Source organism: Chanodichthys erythropterus, chromosome 10 (assembly GCF_024489055.1).
Source record: "Chanodichthys erythropterus isolate Z2021 chromosome 10, ASM2448905v1, whole genome shotgun sequence".
Lineage (NCBI taxonomy): Eukaryota > Metazoa > Chordata > Actinopteri > Cypriniformes > Xenocyprididae > Chanodichthys > Chanodichthys erythropterus.
In genome coordinates this window covers 45,885,889-45,903,255 of record NC_090230.1, presented here as the reverse complement: position 1 = coordinate 45,903,255, position 17,367 = coordinate 45,885,889, and the positions used below count along the sequence as shown (strand labels likewise).

The 17,367-nt window shown below is 36.3% G+C and overlaps 1 protein-coding gene across 7 annotated transcripts in view; it reads right to left on the bottom strand.

The window, feature by feature from the left end:
- Nucleotides 1–2,048: 2,048 nt before the first annotated feature.
- trim3b (tripartite motif containing 3b) overlaps nucleotides 2,049–17,367 on the bottom strand; it is a 39,069-nt gene continuing 23,750 nt past the window's right edge. The window contains exons 1-13 of one of the 7 annotated variants that reach the window (XM_067397930.1): nucleotides 13,648–13,786; nucleotides 13,140–13,234; nucleotides 11,848–12,088; nucleotides 11,369–11,520; nucleotides 10,342–10,522; nucleotides 9,530–10,262; nucleotides 9,305–9,408; nucleotides 8,972–9,139; nucleotides 7,521–7,689; nucleotides 6,593–6,652; nucleotides 5,917–5,987; nucleotides 4,479–4,619; nucleotides 2,051–4,357 (exon numbers count right to left, since the gene is read on the bottom strand). In XM_067397930.1, coding sequence (XP_067254031.1) covers nucleotides 4,205–4,357; nucleotides 4,479–4,619; nucleotides 5,917–5,987; nucleotides 6,593–6,652; nucleotides 7,521–7,689; nucleotides 8,972–9,139; nucleotides 9,305–9,408; nucleotides 9,530–10,262; nucleotides 10,342–10,522; nucleotides 11,369–11,520; nucleotides 11,848–11,964 — 2,049 coding nt within the window. In that variant the 5' untranslated portion in view covers nucleotides 11,965–12,088; nucleotides 13,140–13,234; nucleotides 13,648–13,786 and the 3' untranslated portion in view covers nucleotides 2,051–4,204. Of the gene's footprint in view, nucleotides 4,358–4,478; nucleotides 4,620–5,916; nucleotides 5,988–6,592; nucleotides 6,653–7,520; nucleotides 7,690–8,971; nucleotides 9,140–9,304; nucleotides 9,409–9,529; nucleotides 10,263–10,341; nucleotides 10,523–11,368; nucleotides 11,521–11,847; nucleotides 12,089–13,139; nucleotides 13,281–13,647; nucleotides 13,830–17,367 lie in introns of those variants that run through there. The other 6 variants (XM_067397928.1, XM_067397929.1, XM_067397925.1 and 3 more) reach the window with 6 other exon arrangements.

Here is a 17,367-nt window from a genome sequence, read left to right as displayed (position 1 = left end):
GTGAATCACTTTGATTCGCAGTTTTTTTTTTTCCTTTTTTAAAAAAGCCAAAATTTCAGAAGTGTCTTGTGTATATACAGTTTTATTTTTAAACTGCAATAATTGACCAGTAAAATGAACATACGGTTGATTCTTTGTTGTACAAGATTTGTGTTTTTTAAACCCATGAAGCACATTTATTAAATCATCTGTCCAAGCACTAGATCATGCATTGGATTGAGTTAAAGTCCATCCACACCAAGAACGAAATTAGCGTTCACACCAACGTCACGGACGATAACGTTATTGATTCTAAGTTTGCTGCAGCAGTTGTCGACATGAAAGTCGCCATGAAATTGAAATTGTCAATTCTTATTTTTTTTTATAGAATATTGCAGTATTTATTATAAATTATTCATCCGTGCACAACAATATTTTTTTAATTAATGTGTCATAAACTTTAATCAAAACATCTCTGATGATACGTTTACTGGCATGAGGGCGGGACAATCTGTCACTCATGAGATCACAGCAATAGCAAACCACAACCGTCCAATCAATTCCCAAATGCACAAATTCAAGTCCCGCCCTACATTTTTTCTTGTTCGAGAAGACATTTTACTCGGATATACATCACAATAAAAAAGAAAAGACTTTTGCAACTTATTTCGAATTATCAGCCAGGAAAAAAATTGCTCAGTCATTTCAACAACATCGTTCTTCTGTGTCCTTATTTTTATAGCTGTGGTGTGGACTTCCGATTCTGATATTCCGAAATCTGCGGTCATAATAGAGAATTTTCATGGGCACATTGTCTATTGTCAACATTTTAGCAGTATATGAAGCACAGCTCACACTTTCAAAACAAGGTGTTTTTTTTTTTACGTGGCGAATTCATGTGACCAATTTGACAACGTTGCAAAGTCTGCATGGGGAATTATTTTGCTCTCGCAAAGTTCCCAATGGATTCCTATTGAAATGACTGAATTTCTCCCAAGTGTGTCCGACTGCATCCTGCAGTACTGCAAACCACGCCCCTAAAAATTACGCCCCCTACAATGAAACCATAGACAGTAAAAGAAATGGACACAGCGACCCCATTGGAACTCAATTGAGACAAGTGAAGCCCATTTTAGCAATTTTTAGCACTTCCGTTTCTGACGCGCAGACTCAAACTAAGTTTGATGACGTCAGCAACCTGTCTGACAGATGTAAATCTTCTAGTAGCTGTGCGTGCAAACTGCCATCGTTAATCTTGCAGACGGCGAGCTTGAGCGGGGAGTTCTTTGGCATGAGTGAGCAGGAGTAAGTATTCTGATTAATTATTTTGTATAGTATTTTAAAATGTAACGCCAGTACGCCATATTAAGATAATCTCCCCGATTGTCTGCGAGCTTCTCCTCCTGTCTGTACGGTAATTTCTCTACTGTGAGAGAGTCGAGTGGTTATGATGCAATCGTTAGCCTATTTTTACAAAAACTGTTTCTACGGGGCCATAATGTAACATAGAAGGTAATGGAGCCCTTTATACATTGTCGTGTATGTTTAGAAATAAATTATTGACAAATGGAGTCTTTAAACGCCTCAGATGTGAAGTTATTCGCTGTCAAAGTGACGCCAAAATGAATGGGAGTCAATGGGATGCTAACGCAAGTGAAGTTCTGCTACAAGATGGCGGCACGCGGCTGACTTCAACTTCCGGTCGACTTCCTTGGGCACTGAATGAAACAGCCATACAGCTCTTCTTCTACTTCACTTTCCTCACTTTTTAAGCTTCACTGTCGCCACCTAGTGATAAGGCACACAGATTGCATTACATAAATAACCAGATGTCGCAAGTCATCCTGTTTGTTTTCCTCAGTTTTTAAAGTATTTATTTAATAAGGGTTTAGGGGTGAGGGTAGGTTTTTATTTTATTTTATGTTTTCCTAATAGCTGTAATTTCATACTTAAAGGGTTAGTTCACCCAAAAATGAAAATTCTGTCATTTATTACTCACCCTCATGCCGTTCCACACCCGTAAGACTTTCGTTAATCTTCGGAACACAAATTAAGATATTTTAGTTCAAATCCGATAGCTCCGTGAGGCCTTCATAGGGAGTATTGTCACTTCCTCTGTCAAGATCCATAAAGGTACTATAAACATATTTAAATCAGTTCTTGTGAGCACAGTGGTTCAATATTAATATTATAAACCGACGAGAATATTTTTGGTGCGGCAAAAAAACAAAATAACGACTTATTTAGTGATGACCGATTTCAAAACACTGCTTCAGGAAGCATCGGAGCATTATGAATCAGTGTATCGAATCATGAATCAGTGTATCGAATCATGAATCAGATCGCGGTTCAAACCCGCCAAACGGCTGAAATCACGTGACTTCGGCGCTCCGAACTGCAGATTCACTTTGCTCCTCATGGAGCCGTCGGATTTGAACTAAAATATCTTAATTTGTGTTATGAAGATTAATGAAGGTCTTACGGGTGTGGAACGGCATGAGGGTGAGTAATAAATGACAGAATTTTGGGTGAACTAACCCTTTAATAAGATCTGAAATGAATATAAGTTAGTCTGACAAACATTCCATAGATTCCAAAAGATTGTTTTCCTCTCTTCGCGGGAGGCGTAACTTGCAGGGTCGTGGTTTGTAGTACTGCAGGACGCAGACAGACCCATGGATTTTGTCTGCAAAAATTCGCTGAACAATAGTAAATGTGACCACCTTTAGAGCCATTTTAAAACTTTATGGTTATAGTTAATCGTTCTTAGTGTGAACAGGCCTTTACTGATGATGGTTCTCCAAAAAAGAGCCCATCATGACAGAAGCAACTAATTATCTCAACTTGCAATTCGCATATATTATAAATGAATATACAGTATAGAATTTTTTTTTTGGCTATTACATTTCTTTTATTTATTTCCAGTCTGGCAATAGCAAATCATTACAAGTATTTAGCTGCTGCAGAAACCATATTCAGACTGCTGGTAAAATCATTAACATGCAAAACGTTATTTGCACAGATATTAAGATATACGTTCAACGTTTCAGCTGTGAGCCACCGTTCATTAACCTTGTACAGTATCACACAGAGTAGCCTATTAAGGAGACGTGGTGCCACATAAACCTTCAAAGAGACAAAGGAAATATCCACAAAATTAAAGGGAAGTGATTTTGAAATCATTCGCTGGTGATGAAGGACAATCTCAAAGGAAAATGTGTACAAAACATTAAATAAATAGACAAATGAAGCATAAACTAATACTGACTAAAAACAACATTTGGTTGCTACACTGTAAACATCTGGCGTCTGCATGATTATTTACAGAGAAGAGAGATATAATCCCATACAGTGGATCAACTTTATAGAACATTAAAAAACAGAGGCAATAGGCCTATACTTGAAATACTTGGGTTTGATTATAGTTCTACTTCCTCGTTAACTTGGATTTTTCAACATGTAAAGTAGCCTTGTGCTTTAGAAAAATAAATAATTTGGAATGGAAAAAAATATGTCATTTTTGGCTCCTTTTGTTAATTGGTTTGATATTTGATTTTTTATTTTTTTTAAAAAGCACAGCAGGGATGCGCATCACTTCCTGTGCTGTTGATATCTGTGAGGGATAATCAGCTCAGATGTTCAGTCTGAATGATTTGAACACCCAGTTGGCTGAGAGCACTCACTGAATAGCTCGGATATAGTGAAATCTCAGTGGTAAATGCTGACAATACAAGAAGCCAGTGTCATTTACATGTTACATACACCAAATATGTTCATATGTACATACATTTGTATATTTACAAATGCAGAATGTAACAGAATTAAAACTGCTGCAGTCATGGGAAGGTCGATCACTGTGAGATTGGAAAGGAATCTTGGAAAAATCTTGGAAATAATCGACTTTTCGGCAAGGGTTTAAGACGTGATTAACAAAATGTTTTGCTATATATATATATATACTTTTTATTTATACAGAACTTACATGATTTCTAATAAGAATCTGTGCTTATTGATATGGTTTCTGTTATTTACAATCAACATTCCTGGTTTAGTACAGAAGCAGTTCTTTGTTTTGGAACATGAAAATCAGTAGAAGATTTAAGAAAAGTGCTTTTTGTTCATTCGATTCTTCCTTTCTGGAGGATTTTGCTGATATGACTACGCAAACAGTGATGAACCGAAGTCGCAGAAGAGTTTGTGGCACCCTGTGGCAGTACCTGAGGCGTTACTGCAGGTACCGATAGACTTTGAAGCAGTGGTTACCAGAATCGGCCACCACGACATGGCCGTCTGAGGTTAAAGCGAGACCCTGCGGCCCATACAGAGGGTCTGCTGTTGTGTTGATGTAAGAGAGAAATGAGCCTGCGCTGTCAAACACCTGAGGAAAAAAAAAAGACACACTTGCTTTGTACAGATTGTCATCTTAAAAAGTGCTTCTAAAATGACTAATTTCTTGGAGATTTTGTAAAGAGGAAGTGGATATTTAGAGGATTCAGTACCTGTATTCTGCTGTTGCCCCAGTCTGCTACGATGATGTTGCCGTTAACATCAACAGCGACCCCTGTGGGGGCATTAAACTGGCCGTTTCCCTCTCCATGGGACCCAAATTTGAACAAAAACTCCCCATCTGCACTGTAGACCTGAGGAAATTTTAATCACCCATATTAAATAAAATACTATGTCACTTACAATAAAAGATGGATTCCCCTCATTTAAGTTTTACATTTAAGAGATGAATAATACTTTTGAAAATATATTTAAAATCATCCAGTCGTGTCAGTAGCCTTATACATTTTTTTTATTTATTTTTTTTTATGGAGCAGGTCACCTCATGGGGGCAGCCATTTTGAAATCACATGACAGATGAATATTTAGTTTTACCTGTGTAACTCCCATTGGAAACTTTCACTTGTGGAATAAATGAATCATTGCTGACTGCTAATATTGCATTTCATTTTACAATGGGGAAATATACCATATACTATTTTTTTTGAATTGTGAAGATTTTTTAAGAGATATTTAATGAGTACAATTCAATAATTTCTTTGACAATATATATATATATATATATATATATATATATATATATATATATATATATATATATATATATATACAGTGGGTACGGAAAGTATTCAGACCCCTTTACATTTTTCACTCTTTGTTATATTGCAGCCATTTGCTAAAATCATTTTTTTTCCTCATTAATGTACACACAGCACCCCATATTGACAGTAAAACACAGTTCTGGTTGTCCCAAACGTCTTCCATTTAGGGATTATGGAAGCCAGTGTGCTCTTCGGAACCTTAAGTGCAGCAGAAATTTTTTTTGTAACCTTGGCCAGATCTGTGCCTTGCCACAATTCTGTCTCTGAGCTCTTCAGGCAGTTCCTTTGACCTTATGATTCTCATTTGCTCTGACATGCACTGTGAGCTGTAAGGTCTTATATAGACAGGTGTGTGGCTTTCTTAATCAAGTCCAATCAGTATAATCAAACACAGCTGGACTCAAATGAAGGTGTAGAACCATCTCAAGGATGATCAGAAGAAATGGACAGCAACTGAGTTAAATATATGAGCAAAGGGTCTGAATACTTAGGACCATGTGATATTTGAGTTTTTCTTTTTTAATAAATCTGCAAAAATATCAACAATTCTGTGTTATTCTGTCAATATGGTGTGCTGTGTGTACATTAATGAGGAAAAATTAAATCATTACTTAAATGATTTTAGCAAATGGCTGCAATATAACAAAGAGTGAAAAATTGAAGGGGGTCTGAATACTTTCCATACCCACTGTATATATATATATATTTAAAAGTACACACACGTATATGATATGGATATGGTTCAGGTCCCTCACTTTAAAATTTATGGATTTTTTTCTTCTTTTTTTTTTCAGTGAAAATTGTAAGTACGGCTGTGAGATGCACTCACCTTGACGGAGTGGTTATGAAAATCTGTCACCACAATTTCATTCTTGTTGTTGACAGCAACAAAGTGCGGACCTGCATGTGTGGAAACAGAGAAAAATGGGGGAGAAGAAAGATTCAGACATGATAAAGACACAGAAAGAGGGCGGAGAGGAGAGCAGGGATGTCATATGATTAAGATCTCATAGCTGATCAGATATGCTGCATTCACGCCACCTCGTATTTACCGGGATCTTAAGATGACAGCACGTGACGTTATATTCGGAGCCGTTCACGTCCTCGGACTGGGAATTATGCATTTCTATGGCGCCACTATCAATGCCTAAATGAGTCTACAGCGGTCAGGTGGTACAGTGGCCATGTGGTAGACGTGGGAGCTTTCAGAAAACTCCCAGCTTACAACCTGTAATTACGAGCTCTACGAGGACGTGAATGCTTTTTACGAGCCAGAATCTCATAGTTACAGTAATTACAATATGGCGTGAATGCACCTATAGATCTTGTGATGTAATGTGTATGGAAGCCTTCATCCTTATCATTGAACAATTTGATTTTTGTCAACATTTGATTAGAAACACAAAGCACAAAATCATATTCTCTTGAATTCAGTTCTAAAATTAAACTTAATTTCAATAAAATAAATCACCACATTCTGGGACGAGAATTCACTCCATACTTACTGAACACAGGGCCAGATTTACTAAACTTTTGCTCCAGTGCAAACTTTGCACCACTTTTTTCTAAAAAGGAATGGGAAAAACACAAACAAGGGTAAGCGGAGACAAATAAATGACAGGGCAGAAGGGATTGACAAATAAAAAAGCGCAAGAGCTACTTCAAAAACATTTCAAATGGTGCAAGGATGAAAATCATCTTTAAGTGCTGGAACAAACGTGGAGCAGACCAGAAGAACAATGGAAAACTGTCTTAGAGATGCACATCCCAAACCAGTCCGCAAGCCACATGCACTTGCTTAACAAGGATTAGGAAAAGGAACTGATGTATTTAAATAGTAAAATAAGCAGCAGGAAGGAAAGTGCTGGATGAACTTCAAAAAGCATGACTAATATGTGTGTATCTATCAGTATCTTAATAAGAATATAGGCTCTTACATGTATGCATGCATTGGCCTTCATTTATCATACAGACAGATAATGCAACTGAAAACATGGCTATTGCTAAAGTGAAACAGGAACAGAACTGAGGCAGGGGAAATAGATCCTTAGGTCTAGATCCTTTTAAACACTGGAACTGAAGCCTGTGTAAATCTGGCCATTTCTGCATAAAAAAACACCAGCCTTTTGCAGCGTTTGTCTTCCCAGAATGGTTCTTAATTGCTTTTGTAGTAAAACCTCATTTAGCTCTTGTTTCTTTAAAGTTTGTTACTGAATTGGAATATTTTAGGTCACAAGAATAGTTCCTGAGTGCTGGACAAATGAGGTATTAGGAAGAGATGTTAGAGGACAAGCAGTCACAGCACACAACAGGGGGCGCCAACAACACTTCTGCAACTCTTTAGTGCTTAGATAAGTTAACCACATCTTGTTATTCAATGTTGGCTCTATTAGCATCAGGATAAAGTGTTTAGGCTGTGTTTAATCCCTGTACCTGCGAACTGTCTGTCTGAAGTGCCTCTGGCTCCAAACTTGGTCACTAGTTTGCCATTAGATTGAAAAATGAACACACAGCAGGCTTTATTATCCACTGCAATGATATGACCGTTCCTGTCTACAGCCACTCCTTTGGGTCCCATCAGACGGCCAGCACCGATCTTATTCTGCATGGGGCACAGACACAAAGAGAGGGTCATTTAGTGGACCATATTAAATGGCTCTTAGGAAAACGTGATTCTGAGTAGCCGAATCTTGGACAATATTCAAGAAACAACTGATAACTTATCTCTTCCATGAACAATTAAATGACTTAAAAAACAAACAAAAATCTTATTTTTCTGTTTTCACTATTGCTCTTTGTTCTAGCTTGTACTACTGTATTCCTCATTTGTAAGTTAATTTGGATAAAAGTATCTGCTAAATAATAATAAATGTAAATGAAAATTAGTCACTCATAGAATTGAGTAAGAAAAATTATTTACAGAGTGGGTAAGAAACAAATTAAATTGGAATAATTCAAATTTTTACTCAAAGTCATAATTCATGTCAATATTTAAAGGGATAGTTCACCTATAAATGTAAATTATCCCATAATTTACTCACCCTCAACCATCCTAGGTGTATATGACTTTCTTCTTTCAGCCAAACATAATCAGAGTTTTGTTAAAAAAAATATCATGGATCTACCAAGCTTTACAAATGGAGTGAATGGTACCCTAGATTTTGAAGCCTAAAAATCCATCCAGCATAAAAATAATCCATACAGCTCCAGGGGGTTAATAAACGCCTTCTGAAGTGAAGCGATGCATTTTTAAAAAAAAACAATCCATATTTATAACTTTACAAACTATATTCACTGGCTTCTGGGAACAGACATACACGAGTCGAATTCCAGCAGAAGACTGACCTCTGACCCGACGCATGACGTACTGGTGAACACGGAAGTGCAGAGGATAGAGCAAAACAAAACACCGGTCACGAATTAGAAGTCTAAAGCGAGAATTTTTAAAGAGAAATGTCGGAGGACTTCGATATAAGAGAAAAGGAGCATGAGTTTGCTGCCCAGCCATATTTGTTTGAACCACGAGAAGTGTCTTCTCTCACCTCAACAGCATACGTTGGGTCAGAGGTCACCCTTACACCGGAATTCAATTTGCGCAAGGTTGTCATTTTTGGGTGAACTAACCCTTTAAGGACTTGAGTTATGTTGCTTACATTTGTTTGGAAACTGTAATAAAGTTTTTTCTGTATTCTTTGATGAATAGAAAGTTCAAAAGAACATTTATTTCAAAATTTAATTTTTTTGTAACAATATAAAATTCTTTCCTGTCACTTTTGATCAATTTAATGTGCATACAAGTAAGATTTAGTTAGTTTTTATACATATATATATATATATATATACACACACACACACACACATATATATACACTGTTAAACATCACCTTGAATTTCCCATCAGGGGAAAAAATGCTGATCCATCTGTTATCATAATCAGCTACTATAATATCTCCATTTGTGTCGACCGCCACTCCTGTTGGCCTCTGCAGTTGTCCTGGGGAACGACCTCTGACCCCAAAACGTGCTTTGAACTGGCCATCATTAGTAAACACCTTCATAAAAGCAAACAAATGATCAAATTTTGCAATGAATGCATTGAAAATCTTTCTATATCTCTGTATTGAACCCAAGTAAAATTGCTGTGACATACTGGTTCCAATAAATCACTTTAGAAATGAAGCCTATCATTTTTATAATATTGCTATACATTGACTAACCTGTATACACTGGTTGTTGCTGTCTGCTACAATGACCCTCCCATTAGTGGAAGCAGAGATGCCCTGTAGATTAGTGAACTCTCCCTTCTCCCTCCCCCGAGAGCCTGAGGGGTCAGACAAAGGAAAAAACACTGCCATTCAAAATCTAAATAATATTTAGCAACAATTGAATGTGTCAGACGTCCTATTGTGCACATAAATAAATTTTTGTCCAGTGTTTCTTACCCACTCTGTAAATCAGCTCATCTTCTATTGGGTTTTCCTTCTTTTTGGTGGTGCTGTACATGCTGGAGGGTCTCCGTACGGCTTTCTGCCTGATGTGTCCTCCTGTTCCACTAGGAGATTTAACCCTCCTTTTCACATCGTCGGGAGACTGGGGGACATCCGACGGCTTTATCGCCCGCAGTCTGAACGGACTGCCCCGCACGGGCTGTCCATACAGCATCAAAGAGAAGGAGTACTCCCCTTCGCTCTTAAGTGTGTACCCTACCTCATACGTTCCGTTTTTATTGTCCACAACCTCCACCTCTGCCGCCCGCACTCCGTCCTGCCCTGTTATCTCTGCTCGGAGGACCGCATTACCGGTCCGCACAAGCTCGCTGTCCTTATCCTTAGTGGTAACTGTTACAGTCACATGCTGACCGACCAGGGCATGTCTGAGCCCTTCTCCCGTTGCCACACTCGTGTGTCCCACGGCACCCGTTGTCAGCAGCACGCCCAGGTTCTGGATGGAGCGTCGCAAGCCCTCCGTCTCTATCTGGCAGTCCAAGTGGGCGTTTTCGTGTGGCCGTTCAGGAAAGTCGTGACAGGCGAGTGCGCTCACCCGCTCGCTCATCTGCTTTTGGACCAGCAGGACTTCAGTGGCGCTGCCGTGGTTCAGGGCCTGCTCAGTAAAACTACAGCTGCTCTGGATGTGCTCTTTTCCCTGCAGAAGGGAGGATAACTGTGCCTGAAGCACCTATGGAGAACACAGCAGAAAGGAGTGTTAGAGATATAGAAGGAATACATCCTGTTTAACCTATCAGGAAATTTCTGACCTTCTGCTTGGTGCTACAAATGTTCTCCAGGTCGGTGATGAGCGCAGCCTGGCGTTGATGCAATGCCTTCTCGAGCTCCTCAAATGTCATGTTGATCTCATTGACTGCTTCATTCTTCCTCTCTATCAGCTGTTTAGAGATTTCATTCACCAACTCAATGGCCGCTGTTAGTTGGGGCAGCCTGACCGAATAAAAATGAATTTTATCAGAGAAATGATGGAAAACAGGCAGCAATTTTATTCACAATGATTGCTTAAAACAGCTTATAAAAGCATAATTTTGTTTTATATTTAGTTACTTGTAAAAGGAGATTTATTATTATTTAATATTCATATTTTTAATATTCATATTTTTTGAATATCATTATATCAATATTTTTATCATTATCTTAACTTTTTATATAATTTATATTAAATAAATGTATTTATATATTAATATTAATTTATATATATATATATATATATATATATATATGATATTTATATTAGAATTATTACTATTATCAATACAATTTTACTATTATATTATTATATATATTTTTTAAAATTATCATTACTTTTTCATAATTGTATATCAACATTTTTCTCATGATAATCTTTTCTTAATTTTTAATAATACCATTTACATATATATTTATATATATTCATTACGATTTTATTATTATATTTTTTAAAAATTATCATTATAATTTTTTCATAAATGTAATAACAGTAATAATAGTAAAACATTTTAACACAACATAACACAATTATATATATATATATATATATATATATATATATATATAAACTAAAAATAAACTTATAACAAATTATCTAAAACTAACATAATAATATATTTATTATTTATTATTGCTATCATTATTTATTTTTAGTATTATATCGGGTTTTTTAAATATATACATTTTTAATAATATTTTTATAATAATAATAATGACAATAATAATAATAATTAAAATGACTTTAAAGCAATATGTATGTAGTGTGTTCTATTGGTATTATTACTGTTACGAACGGCGCATATGTACCTGTTGCGTATAGCATCTAGCTGGTTCTTTAGCACTGCTTTGTGCTGTTCTAGAACATCCCGCAGTGGAACGGTCACATGCTCTCGGTGTTCCCCCTCCGTGCAGTCCAGGCACATGGCCGTCTCACATGACTCGCAGTAAAACTCCATCACCTGCAGGGGCACCAGTGAGCAACCCTTTCATTCAGCATCCTAATGGATTATCAAAGGGAGCTAATGTGCGATAACAGGCCTGAACAGCGTAAACACACTGTGTATTATGACTTTGAAGACACATAAAGGAAAGCCGCTGGTAGCTTTTAGGTGTGTTTCAGCGACAGCAGCCTATGCCAATGAAAAATTGGCTTAAATGCAGAGAAACCAGGGGTGGTAAAGGAATTCCGCGATTTCACAATTAACCTAATTTTTGATGGTTTCTCTTTCATATTCCCACCAAGTGTTGCCAAATTTGGTTTCATCATCAGATGGTAAGAGGCTTACCTTGCCCTCGTGATTGGGGCAGGAGAGCGGTTTCCCAGCGGCTGCAGCGCTGACAGACTCCAACACACTGCAGGCCTCCGGCCGAGAGCATTCTGGGTCTCTCTGCAGCACCTCCATGAGATTTGTGATGAAGAAGTTGTTCTGTAGTGCCGCCACACCTTTCTCAGGCAAAATGGAGGTCTGTCTGCACACCGGGCAGGACAGTGTCAAAGACTGAGCAGGAATGTAGTTCTGTAGGCACCTGTGAGATAGAGAGAAGGACAGACATGATTAACAAACTCAAACAAAATCAATCAGCCACAATTATCGGTCTCCTCATGTTGTTCCAAACCCTTCATTTCTTCTGTAGAACACAAAAGGAAATATTTTGAAGAAAGATCACATTGCTGTTTTCCTAACAATGAAAGTAGATGGGAACCAAGGACTGTCAAGCTCCAAAAAGGACAAATAAAGGACAAATACTATATACCACTATAAAAAGTAATCCAAATGACTAAATGCACTTTATTCTAGAGTCATACGATAGCTTTGTGTGAGGAAATGACTGAAACTTAGGTCAACATTCACATTCTTTTTATTTGGAGAGGAGTAACATATATTTTGCTATAAATAACTCCCTTTGTGTTCTACAGAACAAAGTAAGTCATACAGGTTTTAAAAGACAAGAGGGTGAGTAAATGATGACATTTTTTATGAACTATCCCTTTAAATAGGTATAAAGTAATGTATTTTAATGTCATACATTTTAAATGTTGTATTTTATCATACTCTATATTGTAAACTTTAATGTAGAACAGATATTAACAACCATTAATATACACTATCTTTCAAAAGGGGTTAGTAGGATTTTTTTAAAGAAATTAATAATTTTATGAATCAAGGAAGCTTTAAACTGACAGTAAAGACATTTATAAATTTACAAAAGATTTCTATTTAAAAAAAAATGCATTTTTTTAAAAAAAAACAAAAAACAAACTTAGAATCCTGAAAAAAATATTAAGCAGCAGTTTTTAACATTGATAATAATAAGAAATGTTTCTTGAGCACCAAATCAGCATATTAAAATGGTTTCTGAAGGATCATGTGACACTGAAGACTGGAGTAATGATGCTGAAAATTCAGTTTTGCATCACAGGAATAAATTACTTTTTAAAATATATTCAAATAGAGAACAGTTATTTTAAATTGGAACAATATTTCACAATATTACTGTTTTACTGTATTTTTGATCAAATAAATGCAGCCTTGGTGAGCATAAGAAACTTTTTTTCAAAACAAAAAACTTCACTAACCCCAAACATTTGAATGGCGGTGTATCTCACATTTCATAAATGATGTACTCCTGTGAGACAGTGTGAGAGCGAGATGGCTAGGAGGGCAAGCGTTGCTGAAATTTCAGTCACAATACGAACAATCACAGTGGAAACACTCCACTGACATTCAACCCCACAGATACAAAGCACAAAACACCCAAAGAGATAAATAAAGACACAGAGAGTCTCATTGTCACACAGCACACATCTCATGCCATCGATGCAGAAGAAAACATTTGTGGTAGAGACAGAGCATCCATGCCAAGGATAGTCAGCAGTAAGTGAACAAAGTTGCAATCCAAACAAAAGGTTAACAACTGTTCTATGCTTCAATCATTAAGAACATTATTAAAATATTATTAGCACTGATTTTTTATATGCTCAGGCCGGAGTTGTGGCTCATGTTGGAAAACTTCATTACCGGACCTCCTCCCCATCATTTCCTGTTCTCTCTCTACTATCAATAATATTAGCAACAAATACAGACCTTTCGCAGAAGGTGTGCAGGCAGGGCAGGACTTTGGGGTTGTGGTAGTGGTCCAGACAGATACTACACACCAGGAACTGCTTGTCTATCTGGCGGACCACTGGGCTTGTGCGGCCGGTCTCAAACTTCGCCATGGTGACAGACATCCACAGAGGGGGCCGAGGGCCAGGACACACCTTAACCTGAAATAAAAAAGATGCTATTAGTCAGAAGATATTAAAAGTCTTCCAACAGGAAAAAAAAACACATTTCATCAATTTTTAAGGTGCAATATGTAATATTTTCTGTCCGCTAGAGATCTATTCAAAACAAAGGCGTAGCTTGATGATGCCAAGTTTGAGTGCGGAATCTTGGGACATGTCTTCACATCACAGCCGGTGGAAATAATCGCGATAGGACTTGGGATGAAATCATGTTCATGGATGCGATTATTAACGTTACTGTAGTATGAAGCAGAGCAGGACCGAGTGTTGTGGGAGCCAAACGAGGCCGCTGGAGCGAGCAGCGGAGCTGTTATTATGCCACAGTCGCTGGTGCCGCTTCCGCTTTTCCGGTCATGAGTATGAGGTAACGCAGCTCTGTTTATCATATTAGATACATTTGAGTGTGTTGAAAATGTAGAGATGTTATAACATTACTCTGTGCGTTCGCTCGGCAGCTGCTTTGAGAGTCTTGTTACACACTGCAGTAAGAAAGATCGATTTTAGTATATCATATTAAATGCTGGATGGCTTGTGTTGATAAATGGCATGCAATTAATTTTAAAATGTATTGTATGATGAAGAAATTTCTGTATTACTGTTACTAAAAATAAAGCTGCATCTGATTATGCTATGTTAGCTACTTGACAAAACAGTGTTTTTCTCTGAGGCATGGTAAATCATGGTACTCGCAAAAAAATAAATAAAGAAAATTAGATTTGAACAATAAGACTAAACGTGTTGAGCTATATAACAACAATTCGTTTTCTGTCTATAAATATATCAAAACAGTTGTTCCCTTGTCTATTAAAACATAAATAATCAAGCGTGTTTGGTGTTTTAATGGTTTTTCTACAAAATAAAATCGGAAACCGAGGTTAATGCGGGTATGACGCCATTGACAGGCGACTCCTCACACGTCCCGGAGCCTTGGTTAAAATTGCAATTTTCTCACGATTTACAAATAGTTGCAAACATTTGGGATATAATAAGTACTCAAGTGAACAAAATATATAACACTGGCCTAGTGGTTTTTGGATATTTTACTGCAAAATTCTTACATATTGCATCCTTAACTTTAAAATAATGAAGAGGCAACCAACGCAGACAATCAAAAGATTACAGTACTTCACTTCTCAGACATTCGATGACTCAAAACAAAGCGCTGACCAACGCCAACAGATGCTGACGTGGGTAACGCACTGATCTGACAAAACCTGACAAAGCATCTGTTGCTATTGGTCCGTGACCTCTGTGTCTGCTGGTACAGAGTGAATTGGCCTTTAAAGGGATAGTTCAAACAAAAATGAAAATTCTGTCATAATTCACTCACAATCATGTCATTCCAAACCCATAAAACTGGTTAATCTTTGAAACACAAATGCAGATATTTTTTATAAACCTGAGAGGTTTCTGTCCATCCATTGAAAGTCCAGAAAAACAGTCCAAAAAGTTAATAAAGGCATCATGAAGCGACTCCATATTAATAGCACAGTTTAATCCATGTCTTGTGAAGAGATATGATTGCTTTTTATGATGAACAAATTTAATTTAGGCTTTTATTCACATATAAACACACATACGAGATGTATGTGTGTCGATCATTGTTTAGGTATAAATAAAGGCCTAAATAAATCTGGTCATCATATAAAGCGATCAGATCTCTTCATAAGTTTTGGATTAAACCGATCAATTCATATCAATTTAATTTGTTTTATGATGTCTTTATGACCTTTTTGGATCTTTTAAAATTAGGTTACCTGGACTGTCAATGGAAGAACAGAAACCTCTCAGGTTTCATTAAAAATATATTAATTTGTTTGATGGGTTTGGATTGACGTGAGAGAATGATGGGTGAGAGAATGATGACAGAATTTTTATTTTTGGGTGAACTATCTCTTAAAGGGATAGCTACCATAGTATTGACTATCATAGTATTAGTTTTCCTACTATGGTAGTCAACGGTATTCATCCAAATATCTTCAAATATATACAAATATCATTGTGTTCATCAGAACAAAGAAATTTATACAAGTTTGGAACAATTTAAGGGTGAGTGAATGATGATAGAATTTTCATTTTTGGGTGAATTATCCCTTTAAAGAGATATTGAGATGGCAAGAGAAGACAACCACCTATATGAACAGGATAACGTGAGAGTGAGACACAGGTGACGCCTGCTGATCTGCTACCAAACCAGCAACTTTAACACAGGAAAATAACCACTATTCTGCAGGGCAAAGAACACACTGTATTTCATCAGAAGAGAAGAGCATGGAAAAATGGATTACAGAGTTGTAGAGGCAAATAAATGCTGACAATTTTCATGCCACTTTTCCAGATGAGCAGCAACAGCAGCGGGCAGACAGATAAGTACTGATACAAGGACATGAGCTACTGCTGAGGCCATTACAAGCTCCTGCAATGTGGGTACATGCTGTGCCACTTTTTACTTTATTTGTCCTCTAGGCAAAGAGATATGAGACAGAGGTAAAACTAATATTTCAGGATGTAAAAGAAAATCTAACATAAGGGCCATAGAAATATGACCGTCTTTCAAAGAGGTTCACTGACACACCCGTGTCATGTTAAGGAGTAAGTTTAGTGATTAACGATTTAAATACAAAATTTGCACAGTTCCATTTTTAAGTCTCATTTTGTTGCACATTATTCACATATATAGTGAAATAAAGTGAAACAATTTAACTTACAGTATTTCCTGCATTAGAAGCAAAACTACTATCATTATTAGTTGATCCACTGACAGCATGTCAACACATCTGACACACTTTACCCCAAAGCTACCATTTTTGAAAAATAATTCATGGATATTTAATTAATTGATCATTTACATGGTTTAGATCTGTAAATATTTGCTTTGACAAATAACATTATCTGGCATGAAAATGTACTTTAACATGCAATTTTCAGCGTAAGTAAATAAAATCTTTTTCACTTTTTTCTAGTGCTGTCAAACTGATTCATCTAATTCGCATCTAATATAAAAGTTTGTAAATATAATATAAATATAAGTTTGTAAATATAATATAATATGTGTGTCTCTGTGTGTGTACACACAAACTTTTATGTTAGATGCGATTAATTGTGATTAATCAGTTTCACAGCAATTCCTTTTTCATGTACATCTGTCAATCACAGTGAATATATGTGCAAATATACTGTATATGATATATATGTTCACAAAAAACACTTTATACAACTTAATAGTTTGGGAAATAATAATAATATTAATATTAATCAAAATTAATTGATATTAATGCAAATATTAAAGTTGTATTAGCCTTACTATATGATTTTTGCCTAGATCAAATCAGACATAATAATTTAATAAACAGAATCAACATCTCCTGTGCAGTGTTATTTTAGTGAGATACTATTATAATTTTTTTTATTAATATTTTGATTTAGTTTTTATTTTTATTATATTTTGTTTTCATTTTAATGTTAAAGTTTTAGTAATTTTATTGTGTTTTTGTCATTTAGATTTTTTAAATGTCTA